This window comes from Trichechus manatus, unplaced genomic scaffold, assembly GCF_000243295.1.
Source record: "Trichechus manatus latirostris isolate Lorelei unplaced genomic scaffold, TriManLat1.0 scaffold00050, whole genome shotgun sequence".
Classification (NCBI taxonomy): domain Eukaryota; kingdom Metazoa; phylum Chordata; class Mammalia; order Sirenia; family Trichechidae; genus Trichechus; species Trichechus manatus.
The window spans coordinates 13,813,850-13,826,131 of record NW_004443986.1 but is presented as its reverse complement, the minus strand read 5'-3'; the positions used below and the strand labels follow the sequence as shown (position 1 = coordinate 13,826,131).

The 12,282-nt window shown below is 54.5% G+C and overlaps 2 protein-coding genes across 2 annotated transcripts; both read left to right on the top strand.

Moving 5' to 3' along the window:
* The first annotated feature begins 2,987 nt into the window (after positions 1-2,987).
* On the top strand, positions 2,988-5,205 carry HOXA6 (homeobox A6). Its single transcript, XM_004377480.1, has 2 exons — positions 2,988-3,448; positions 4,871-5,205. Exons 1-2 carry the CDS (start codon positions 3,007-3,009, stop codon positions 5,128-5,130), a joined length of 702 nt encoding a protein of 233 aa, XP_004377537.1. The 5' UTR covers positions 2,988-3,006; the 3' UTR covers positions 5,131-5,205.
* Positions 5,206-7,016: 1,811 nt separating this feature from the next.
* HOXA5 (homeobox A5) lies at positions 7,017-9,719 on the top strand. Its single transcript, XM_004377479.2, has 2 exons — positions 7,017-7,743; positions 8,690-9,719. Exons 1-2 carry the CDS (start codon positions 7,182-7,184, stop codon positions 8,938-8,940), a joined length of 813 nt encoding a protein of 270 aa, XP_004377536.1. The 5' UTR covers positions 7,017-7,181; the 3' UTR covers positions 8,941-9,719.
* The last annotated feature ends 2,563 nt before the right edge of the window (positions 9,720-12,282 follow it).

The following is a 12,282-nucleotide window of genomic DNA, read 5'->3' as shown; positions in this document are numbered from 1 at the left end:
TGCTTCTGTCCAAACTGCGCGTCCCAAGGCGCCCCGGGGGTGCACGCTGGTTCGGGGACGCACCTATTTTGGGATTCTGAAATCGGAGACGCCACTTGGGGTACTGAGGCCTGCGGCCTTGGCTGGCCCTGAGGAGGACTGGCTATGGCAAGGGAGGCGGGCTTTAGCTCCAGGCGAGGGCCTGCCGCGGGCAGAGGCCGCACCTGTGAGCGACGGGCTCTGGTCTGGGCTAGAGATCACAACAAGGTGGCCTTCGAAGCCCTGCACACACCGCTGCCCGAGCACCTTCCCAGCCAGTGGAAGTCGAGGAGCTCAGTGGGCAGCCCTGCAAAAGGGCAGGCTGTGAATCCCTACTCGCCATCCTGCCCCCCTCCCCCAGAGCAGCTGAAAGGTAAGTGGACTTTCTGTGTGGCTTTGACAGAGGAGAGCTCTGGGTGGCTATTCTCACCATCCTGGAGAGGCTCCTGTGGGTGTCTGGGGCTCCTGTTCTTGCCTAAGTCGATCTTGGCATATATATACATGCATATGTGTGTGTGTATATATATATATATATATTTCCCAGTAATAGCCCCTAAAGCTGGTTGGATAAATAAATTGGTCTGTTGCCAATATGATAACGTGATATGCACCAGCCTTGGCTAAAACGTAGGGGTTTCGATTTAATTTTTTTCCATCTTCGTGCCTATACAAACTAGAAATATAATATTTTTGGCTCTTGGCTGAGAAATCGAATTCTCTGGTTGGCTAGGACAATTATTAGATTGAGACTCCAGGTCAAAGCATAACAAATAATAATAATAGTAATAAACTGTCACCAGCCCCAACGCTGTGTAGCATACGGAGGAATGAAAGAGAAATTATAAACGGAAACATTTATCAACATCTCCAAATGGTTATTGTTTTCGTCTTAAGTAATAATAACTTGCTTGAGATCACTGTAATCAGATGGGCTTGTCTAAGAAACAATAACTCAAACAAGCTTTTCTTCAAACATAGATTTAAAGAAATAATCCCCTTTTTAATTTTTGACTAACTCCTGAGTTTTCATTTTTATCTATCAGATCCTTTCCATGAAGAAATACAAGGGAAATTTAGAATTCTAACCTCTCCTATGAGGCCCTCCCTTTATATGTGCAAAGGAGAAACTTTCCCGGGCTGGACTGATTGGGGTGAAGCCCCTATTGCAGGCAGCAGGCAGGCCACTTACAGGGGTGCCTGTGTGGGCTCTATGGAGGCCGGCGTTAAGCCAGCCCCTTCCCAATGTTTTCCCACTGGGCAGAAGGAAGGTAGGGAAAAAATCAGAAAGCAAGGAAGAGATTAAGGAAGTCGCTGCCAGATTCCTAGTGGGCATTGCTCCTCCCCAAGTCCTGAACCCCATCAACCTGCATTCACCAGGGTGTTACAGTCTTATAAACACTCTCCGGAAATTCAGCCAAATCTTATAAATAGTTTCTCCTCAGCCACCACAGAATTGAAGATTTTAAAGCTAATTCAAGGCGTTTTACAAGCGCAACAAACACAGTCATAAAAATGCCACTGGAACGCTATCACATTTTACAAAAGTAGATTGATCCGTGTGCTGTAAGTCAACTATCTCCAAGGCACACCTCAGGGGAGAGCAAGCAGGAGGACAGGCTTTTCATGTCTTGTCTGGGGACGGCCAGGCCTGGGATAGCAGCGAAAACAGTTCAGAGGATTTCTGGAGCTGGTGAGAGACAACTGTTCGCAGTCCTGGAGCAACGGAGGGCGGCAAGCCCAGAAGTAATCCCAGGAAGGGCAGGAGGGAGAGGCGCCCAAGACAGGGCTGGCTGTCGGGTGCCCGGGATACCAAGCCCATCAATCATCTCTCTGCCTTGGGCCCTGCAGAGCTGCCCTCTGTGCCCTGGCTCGGCCAGGGGCCCCGCATCGCCTGAGCCTCTAAAATGAGGACAGAGAGATTCCACATCTGGATTCTGATCTGTCTCAGCTGTGAGCGGTCCTAGCAGCAGAGGGCGAGTCCCAGGACGCTGGGTGAGGGGAGCACGTCCCATAGCTGGCTTTGCGGAGCTCGGTCTCACAGCTGCTCTTCTGTGGGTCCCTTTCCTGTTGAAAAACTGGTTTCTGGCCTCTCAGTCCTCTGGGTTCAAAGGCAGGATGGGGGCGCACAGATGGTAGAGGTGCTTGGAGACCAGGCAGGCCCAGGCCATTGGAGGGGGAAGCCCATAGGAACCCAAACAAGATGTGTGTGGATGAGGGGGCTGGCGGCAAGAGTTTACGTTTGGTCGTCGCGCCCCGGTCAGCGTGGGGTGGGCTTTCCATCTGGGCCAGGCCCAGACCCCTGGTGGGGATGAAAAGGGGGTAAGGAGGGATGCACAAGTTCCTGAGGCGCAGGAGTGAGGAGCAGGGAGGAGTAAAGGCCTGGTTTCTCAGAGCCCCTTCTCCAACTCCGGAACCTGCACCCAAGAGTAGAGGTGCGCAGGGGGAGGAGCAACTCAGGGCCAGACCGGGAGTGAAGGCCCGCAGGGAGCAAAGGCGTCCTTGTCACCGCCCCTCCCGGCGCGGGGCTGTCAGGTTTCCTGTTTGGAGGAAAAACCCGGCAAAATCCAACAAGGCAAAAACGGAGAAGGAAAGAGCGGGCCTGGCGAGGGCCTCTGCGGCGGCCCGGGTGCCGGTGCCCCTACCCTGGCCTGGTCTCCGTGCCCCTGCCCGGGCCGTGCCCGCCGCTGGCGTTCGGGAAGAGAGCCGGGCCGGCAGGCTGTGCGCGCCCATTAATCTGCCGGGCGGGCGGCGGGCGACGGGCGGCGGGCTGGGGGCTGTTTGTAACTTTGCTGCCTCGGTCGCCGCGGTCCCCGGGGAGTGGGCTCCGGCGCTCGCTCCCATTGGCCGCCGCCGCGTCAGCTGGTGCGATTTGCTGCTGTCGCTTTTGGCGTTCGGCCATCCAGAAACAAACCAGTTCGATGACTACTAATAGTTATAGCCAGATGTACTAATACACAACAAATCACAGTCCTGCAGAGGGGTGCGCAAATGAGTTCCTATTTTGTGAATCCCACTTTCCCCGGGAGCCTGCCCAGCGGCCAGGATTCCTTCCTGGGCCAGCTGCCCCTCTACCCGGCCGGCTATGACGCGCTGAGGCCCTTCCCGGCCTCGTACGGGGCGTCGGGCCTCCCGGACAAGACGTGCACCTCACCTTGTTTCTACCAACAGTCCAACTCGGTCCTGGCCTGCAACCGGGCGTCCTACGAGTACGGGGCCTCTTGTTTCTATTCTGATAAGGACCTCAGTGGCGCCTCGCCCTCGGGCAGTGGCAAGCAGAGGGGCCCCGGGGACTACCTGCACTTTTCTCCCGAGCAGCAGTACAAACCCGACAGCAGCAGCGTGCAGGGCAAAGCCCTCCATGACGAAGACACCGACCGGAAGTACACGAGCCCTGTGTACCCCTGGATGCAGCGGATGAACTCCTGCGCGGGTAAGGCATTTCCCTGCAGCCCCCCCCCAAGAGAGTGAAGGGAGAGGGGAAAGGGATCAGGAAAAGAAGGAAGGAAGGCGAAGGGGGCCGAGAAAGTAGACAGTGAAATGGAAAGAAAAAAAGGGTTGAACAAAGTTTCCGTGGCTTTTTAAAGAAATAAAAAACAAAAAAAAATTCTCAATGGGGCAATCAGGCCGCGGTAAAGCAAAGGCAGGGGGCTAGTGTCCATGTAATGTGACACCTTAGGGGAGGGTGGGGGGGTCACTGCCACTTTATGTGAGACCCATTACAGGGGCAACCTGAAGAGAGAGGGGACAAGAAAAAAGGAGACTGGATGGGAGGGAAAGCCTGCCCAAGCTACACCCTGGTAGCACCCTGCTCAGGTTCCCAAGCTGAGAGGACCTTCTGCACCGCATCACTGATATCTTCACTTTACTTCCCAACCCCCTCTCCTTTCTGCCCTTCAGAAACCCCAGTAGATAGAGGCTCCCATCTAGCCTTTTCAGTGTCCCCAAAGCCTTGGAGGGCCACATGCCCAGGCTCAGGAATTTTTTTTTCCCCCTCTGTCTCCTCCTTCTCCCCCTCCCTCTTCCACTCAACTGTTCACACTTGGCGAACTTCAGCCTCCTTCTGAGCCCTTGTCTGAGCCTCACACATCCTCACACTCCTGACCTGGGAGAAGTCCCCCACCCAGGGGCCCCTTTGGCACCGGAACAGACAACGCAACGCAGTCCTACATTTCTGGAAACCCTTGCCCGTTCTTAGCTCCATCTCTTCGCCTCTGGGTTTCCAAAAACTCCACAGGAAAGCTCCTTTTCCCTTGGAGCAGAATAGAGTTTTAACGTGGATTTAAAACCTTAGTTATGTTTTGTTTTAAAATCCACTTCTTTTTTCAAGGGAGCTCAGTGTTACTCAGAAGAGCCATATACTTTTGGGGGACATTAAAAGGATTTGACAAGGCTGACCATTTTTACCTTTCAAAGGAGCATGCTGAGTCTGACAAGGCTGGCCTTGAAAATATGCTCACAGAGATGGGTGGATGAATTCGGAGTGTCTACACTGCTTGCAGAGTTGCACACTCATCCACTCCCAGGCATACACTACACGCCCACAGAAACCCCACCCGGGCGCCCTGGATCGAGAGCACTTATTCTGTTATTTTGCTTCTCGTGGTTTTCCGAGGAGACAGATTTTTCAAAAGCATCAACTTCCCATCTTAAGTCGTTTAGGGTGGAAAAAATCTCGCTTGGTATGAAACAATCTTCTCCTATCCAGTCTGCTTTTTGGCCAATATTGTGGAAGAGGCTTGAGTGGAGACCGGGTAGCTTCCAGCACAGAGGCCCGAGGAGCAGGGCACGGGGCTCAGGGCTGGTTGGGCGCTGCGACCCTCGCTTACCGGCGCCTGGTCATTTCTGCCCGCAGGTGCTGTGTACGGGAGCCACGGACGCCGAGGCCGCCAGACCTACACGCGCTACCAGACGCTGGAGCTGGAGAAGGAGTTCCACTTCAATCGCTACCTGACGCGGCGCCGCCGCATCGAGATCGCCAACGCGCTCTGCCTCACCGAGCGCCAGATCAAGATCTGGTTCCAAAACCGCCGCATGAAGTGGAAAAAGGAGAATAAACTCATCAATTCCACGCAGCCCAGCGGGGAGGACGCAGAGGCAAAGGCGGGCGAGTAGACGCCTGGGCAAAGACCAGGCCAGTGCCGCAACCTCCCTCGGCATTGCCCCCTTGCCCTTGTCTGGTCCCCAACTTTTCTCCCCGCCGGCTCCCATCTAGGGGCTGCAGCTTCAGGGGAGCCTGGAGTTTTGCAAGCGTCTGAGCATTTCTTACCAAAAAACAAACCCCTCAAACACCCAGTGCGAGTGGTGGAGCGGGGCGCACTGCACACACACAGTCCAGCTCCCCAAGGCTGCCCAAACCGGCTCCGGGGCCCCAGGGCGTGCCTCGAATTCGTCCTTGGCTCTCCAGCGAGCGTCTCTGCGCTCCCCGAGCTCGGAGCGCGAGGTCGCTGTCGGTCTTGGGGTTTCTGGGGAGGAAAGAGCCTCCGGCCGAGCCCCATTTGGGGTCTGGGTGTCTCCGCCTGTTCTCTTGCCACCAAGCCCCGGAGGACACCACCAAATCGACTCTGGCCACTGGAAAGGGGGGGCCTAGGAACCGGGGCCCTAGCCCTGCCATGGCTTCCCAGGCCGCCTCCAGACAGAAAGGAGCGCAAGGAACAAAGAGGGCCCCGAGAGACCTGAGCCTGTTGGCCCCGTGTGCAACTGCCAGTGGAAGAGAAGCAGCCTCAGCCGAGTCGAGCCCACCTGGGCCCGGGTGGAACTTTAAAGCCCGGGGAGCGACCCGGCTCCCGCAGGCTCCCAGCTCTCGGTTCTCGCTCCCCGCCTCAGACACAGCGCCGGCGCCGCCACCACAGCAGCTTTAAGACCTAGCAAGGGGGTCCCAGGCCATGGGAGCGGCTAGAGACCTGGCTTCCAAGCGTGCCAGTGCGCCTGCGACGCCCGATTTCCAGCGGGGAGGTCCCCCTTGCCTGTCGGCTATATGGGTGATTTACTTTCGTCTTCCGGAGCCCGGGAAATAACCATGGAGCTGCCAGGCACTGCAACGACATGCTTCTATTAGCGCCCTCCTTTTACTCTTGGAGGTCTAAGCAAGACCCCAGTAACTCGGCCCAAGGATCCCCAGCTTCCAAGTAGCCTCTGTGGCTGCGGGGAGCCTAGGCCCACTAGCTGGGTTCACCGAGAACCCTCCGACTTGGGGCCCGGCTGGCTCGAGGAAGGGGACCCGGTGGTGAAGATTCTCCCGGCTGGATACTTAAGCAATTCAAATAGCAAGCTAATGACACGAAAACCATATTTTCACTACAGAAAAATCTCGACTCCGGTCATAAAAGTGTATGGAATTTGACCTCGTCTCGGAAAAACACTACACAAAAGCTATCTTTAATACATGCCTGTCATTTAAGAGCGGCAGGGACACTGTCCCTCATGCGCTCGCAAAAACAGAGCCGTAATTGTAGCTGCTCCTGCTGCTGCTGCTGCTGCGGGCAGGATTTATTTCTCCAATTGGCTAAATGCCGCCCCCTCCTTCCCCAAAGGTGATATCTGTATTTTCAAAATCCAGAGCTGCCGGCAGGACGGGCAGAACCGAGCCCAACCTCGACACAAGATCAGAGGGGCTGCAAAGCGGGGGAAATAAAGTTGTTGTAAATAACAAAATTCAAGTCACCGTCTCCCCCCAATCCTCTGCATCCTCGCCGGGCGCACGATCTGCAGCTGACGGCCTCACAATTGGTACATCCTAATGAAACTGCGAGGGAAATGCAATAATTTTGCCATAATGGGCTGTAACCTCAATTCGACCCCGGCCCTTGCAGCCGGGGGTCGGAAGCGGGACGATGCGCCTTGCCTCCAGCGGGTGGCGCTCGAGTCCGACTGAACGGCGGCGGCGGACGACGGGCACGAGCCCTGAGCGCGCGCGCCACCCCTCTCGCCTCCACCCAACTCCCCCATTAGTGCACGAGTTTACCTCTAGAGGTCATCAGGCAGGATTTACGACTGGACAACAAAAGCACGTGATTCGAAGTCGTACCCCATATTTGGGTGCCTACGTAGGAGAGAACCAAGTACATGTCCCAGTCATTTCCATAATTCATCATAAATTGTGCAAGGGTGCTATAGACGCACAAACGACCGCGAGCCACAAATCAAGCACACATATCAAAAAACAAATGAGCTCTTATTTTGTAAACTCATTTTGCGGTCGCTATCCAAATGGCCCGGACTACCAGTTGCATAATTATGGAGATCATAGTTCCGTGAGCGAGCAATTCAGGGACTCGGCGAGCATGCACTCCGGCAGGTACGGCTACGGCTACAATGGCATGGATCTCAGCGTCGGCCGCTCGGGCTCCGGCCACTTTGGCTCCGGGGAGCGCGCCCGCAGCTATGCGGCCGGCGCCAGCACGGCGCCAGCCGAGCCCAGGTACAGCCAGCCGGCCACGTCCACGCACTCGCCTCCGCCCGACCCGCTGCCCTGTTCCGCCGTGGCCCCCTCGCCCGGCAGCGACAGCCATCACGGCGGGAAAAACTCCCTGGGCAACTCCAGCGGCGCCTCGGCCAACGCCGGCAGCACCCACATCAGCAGCAGAGAGGGGGTTGGCACGGCGTCCGGAGCCGAGGAGGACACCCCCGCCAGCAGCGAGCAGGCGAGCGCGCAGAGCGAACCGAGCCCGGCACCGCCTGCCCAACCCCAGATCTACCCCTGGATGCGCAAGCTGCACATAAGTCATGGTAAAGCCAGCCTTTTTCTAAATCCACGCGGCCGCGGGGGCGCGGCTCTCGGTCCTCTCTTTCTTGTTTGCTGCCTTCCTCTCTCCCTGCCTCTCGCCTGGTCTTGTCTCTCCCAGCCCCACTGTTCTCCCTCCCCTGCCTTCCTCCTTCTCTTCTCTGCAGCGCCCCGCGCTCGCAGATGAGGGGGGAGGCAAGCGGCCGCTGACCGGGCAAGGTTAAAGACGTTGAAGGGGGAAAGGAGAAAACCCTATCTCGAACCCCAGCGCTTCGGAAAGCGCTCCTCGGTCAGCCCAGTCGAGAGGGTGCAGAGAGGTAGAGGATGGCAGTAGGGGCCGTGAATCGGGCTTGTCAGGGCGGATAATTTATGAGGAGGGCTACGCTAGGGAAACAGCGTTACTAATTAGAGCCCCCGAGAAGGAGCTTGGGGGGAATAATCGAGGCGAGAGCCGGCGGATTCTGAAGTTTGGGGGCAGAAGGGAGAGAGAAGGGAAGAAAAAGAAAACAGGCGCCCCAAGCGTGCAGGCTGGAGCAGGAGGCGGCTGGCGGGGCTGGAACTTTAAGGAAGGGTGATCTGGAGGCCACTTGGGCGCTTAGGAAAGGGCCGTGCTTCTTGGCTTTCTGAGCGGTGGGCAGCCTGGGAGGGCTGTGCCCCGACTCGGGGCGCCCGGGGCAGGGCCAGAGAGCAGGAGAGGGGCGAGGGCAAGCCAGGCAGTCCACTGGGACGTGGCTCCAAGGGGCCAGTTGTTCCCAGAGTCCAAATCGTATTGTTTTGTCTTTAGAAAGGAAGAGGGAAGGAAATTCGGGAGGGGTGCGCGGGCGTGGAGGGAGGACTTGTTGAGCTTTTCGCCCCCGTTCACTGCTCAGGACCCTGGCTCGTCCATCTGGCGGACTTCAGAAGCCAGAGGCTGAGGAGTTGGTGGCTAAATCGCTGACTTTTCTGTTGCAGACAACATAGGCGGCCCGGAAGGCAAAAGGGCCCGGACGGCCTACACGCGCTACCAGACCCTGGAGCTGGAGAAGGAGTTCCACTTCAACCGCTACCTGACCCGCCGAAGAAGGATTGAAATAGCACATGCTCTTTGCCTCTCCGAGAGACAAATTAAAATCTGGTTCCAAAACCGGAGAATGAAGTGGAAAAAAGATAATAAGCTGAAAAGCATGAGCATGGCGGCGGCGGGAGGGGCCTTCCGCCCCTGAGTATCTGAGCGTTTAAAGTACTGAGCAGTATTAGCGGATCCCGCGTAGTGTCAGTACTAAGGTGACTTTCTCAAACTCCCTGTGTTCCTTCTGTGAAGAAGCCCTGTTCTCGTTGCCCTAATTCATCTTTTAATCATGAGCCTGTTTATTGCCATTATAGCGCCTGTATAAGTAGATCTGCTTTCTGTTCATCTCTTTGTCCTGATGGCTTTGTCTTGAAAAAAAAATAGATGTTTTAACTTATTTATATGAAGCAAGCTGTTACTTGAAGTAACTGTAACAAAAAAGAAAAGAGAAAAACACACACACACACACACAAAAGTCCCCCTTCGACCTCGTTTAGTGCCAATGTTGTGTGTTGCACTCGAGTTGTTTAACTGTGCATGTGCGTGGAAGTGTTCCCGTCTCAATAGCTCCAAGCTGTTAAAGATATTTTTATTCAAACTACCTTTATTCCCTGTGTAATTAATGCTGTTGTAGAGGTGACTTGATGAGACTCAACTTAACTTGTTTGAGGTGTAGTGACTAGTGACTCTGTGACGAAAACTGTGACTCCGAGCGGTGTGTCCCTGCGTGCCTTTGTAGGACCCTTTGCACGAACTCTGGAAGTGGCTCTTATAAGCGCAGCTTCAGTGATGTATGTTTTTGTGAACAAAGTTACAAATATTGTCCAAGTCTGGCTGTTTAAGCAAACTGTGATCAGCTTTTTTTTTTTTGTATTTGTTTTTAAGGAAAAAATACTGACTGGAAACAAAAAATAAACTTTCTATTGTAAGTTCTCTTGGTCTGGTTTGTGCCAACTAGTGAGCGGCTCTTTCTGCTTTCCTGTCTCTCTGTCCAGTCCTGGAAGCCGGAGAGTGAGGCTACCTGAGCAGCCTGCCTGTGCAAGGAGGCCTCAGCCCAACACCCTGACCTGCCGCCTCCTCCCTCTGACCCATCAGAAAGTTCAGGGCAGAAGGTGGAAAATGCTGCAGGCAAGTCCAAAGCCTGAGTCCACCATGCCCATCTCTGAGGAAACAAAGTTAACTTTCTGGGTACAAAAACAAGAAGAGAAAGGAGAAAGAAACCAGGGCTTTGTTAGCGGCCCTCAGGGCCCACACAGGTCCTGCCTCTCTCCTAAGGCCGTCCTGGGCCTCCACTTGCTGCAGAGGCTGCTATGCCAGGCAGTGGCCCCCAAACTCTGTACCCCTAACCCACCCCAGCGCCCCTTCCCCACGCCTCGCCCTGAACCCAGTTGGCTTCTTTTACTACAATTAATTTACTACAAGTGGAAGGTTACTTACCCCATCCTAGCTCGATTGGGGAACTCCTCAGAGCAGCTAAAGTGCAACTAGAGATCTGCACATTTACGGACTGCTTACACTGATGCCGTCTTTCCTTTTAAAAGTTATAAAACAGTAAACTTTATAAGCCCCAGTTCCGGCTATATGACATTTGGGTGCCAAATGAATAGGGTTTTGTCTATGAATTAGATCGTAAAATCATCCATAGCACAGACAGATCGGCTCACTGGCTATAAAATGTCACGTGGGGCCATTAAAGTAAGTTTTATGGTTTTGGGGAGTTGACATCCAACATTATATACCACATAACATATAATCTCACTGACGCTGGACTCCATTTGACTCTTTTGCAGGCTACGTGTGCCGCCTGGTCATTCAAATTGTCAATTTTAGGTCCAGAAGTGTCCAAACCACAAGTTCTCAAAACTCTGAAAAATGCGTCCCTTCGAGTTAAGGTAAGCTCGCCTTCTGAGCGCTTTCAAGTTTATTTGTACCCTGAAAACTTTCTTTCTCGCTTTCCCTTTCTCTTACGCCTTCTGGTTCGCTAACTCTGAGGCTGCCTCTCTATTCAAAAGGGGAAGAGCAAACTTTTCCTCTGCCGAAATCAGCAGTGCCAGGAGCCGCTTGGCGGAGGCACCGCCTTGCAAAGCGCTTGTGGCCGCGCCGCATCCCCAGGCCTAACTTTAATTGCTGCATAACCGCGGATGTTAATGACTTCCGCTGCTCTCGCCGGCGTGCAAAAAGATGATTTTTGTGTGTGAATAGGCTGTGTGGGGAGACTTGGCAGGGCCGCCGCCCCCACCATGGGGATCTGGCCAAGTCTCGGCTCTTTGTGGGTCGTGAAGCCCTGGGGTGGGGGCTGGGAGCCAGTGGGGCGCCGGCTGCGGGCGACGAGGGCCGCACTGCGCTTAGGAGTTTGAAAGAAAGGCCCGGGCAGAACTGAGGCGGACTCTGGCGGGATTCCTTACGGGGCTGTGGCGATAGGTCTTCGCGGGCCAGGGTCATTTGGCAGGACTAAACTGAGGCGGCGGCCTTCGGCGCCGAGTTTCAGACTGGCTCGAAAGCGCTGGCTGGTGGCAGAGGCCAGCCAGGCGCAGGTTGCGCCCCTGGGTTGCGAGGCCGAGCCTAGGCTGCGAGCGCCGGCAGGAGGCGGGGGACCGCGGCTCCCCACCTGGGGAGGGGGGCTCAGCACCTCCTTCCCCGCACCCGGGACCTGCACGTTCCTTTTCTTTCGCTGGGACTGTTCTCACCCGCCTGTGAATCTGAAGCAATAAACTTTATGGCCGGATTTAACTTTAGTCTTTGAATCCCCAGGCTGAGTGAAAGGGGTTAACGTGCTTTCTTTTCTTCCGCCTGGCTTTTCTTCTCTCTCTCCTTTCCTTTTTCTCTCCTCCTTTGTAGAATTTAAACTTCTGCACACAGAACCCTCAAAAGGCAACTTAGGAGTCCTCCTAGTAACATTAAAGATTAGAGAAATTTACTCTTCCTCAATGTATAAACTAATTCTCTCTTCCCAACTGCGCCCTAAAGTTTGAGGGGAAATCGAGGTGCCTTCAATGCCCAACTTAAAAGTCCCCAGAGCTATTAGGTTGTTTTTCCTGACACGTCATAAAGGGTAGTTTAGGGAAGAAATGGGTCGTTTTGTCAGTAGGAGATTTCCGCCTTTCTTTTGTAAGCCCCTCTTTCTGTTTGATCCCACGAAATTTACATGATCTGTGATTTCCAAAACAGTCCCCAAAATTGCACGAACGGGTGAAGTAAGGTGAAATAAATTTTCCTGGGTACAATTCCAGCTTGGCCCCAGCCACCCCTTCCTCCACATTCTTTAGTGGCAAATCTCAGTGACTGGAGATACTGTGGCCTGTCCTGGGGTCTTTCTCTAGATGGGCACCCACAAGAGAGTTAGCAGATTTCTCCCCATCCTTTTGAGGAATTAAGCCAAGTTCTCCAGCTGGACTCAGAAATCAAACAAAAAACGACATCTCCCGTCTCCATATGCTTTCACTGTAGGAGCTGTGTAGTTTTCTGCAAGTGCACACTGGCGACGGTATTTACTAAC

Coding starts and splice junctions, on each gene's coding strand:
- HOXA6 (XM_004377480.1), top strand. CDS start 3,007: ATGAGTTCCTATTTTGTGAATCCCACTTTCCCCGGGAGCCTGCCCAGC. Junction 3,449..4,870: donor GCGGATGAACTCCTGCGCGG/GTAAGGCATTTC, acceptor TTCTGCCCGCAG/GTGCTGTGTACGGGAGCCAC.
- HOXA5 (XM_004377479.2), top strand. CDS start 7,182: ATGAGCTCTTATTTTGTAAACTCATTTTGCGGTCGCTATCCAAATGGC. Junction 7,744..8,689: donor CAAGCTGCACATAAGTCATG/GTAAAGCCAGCC, acceptor TTTCTGTTGCAG/ACAACATAGGCGGCCCGGAA.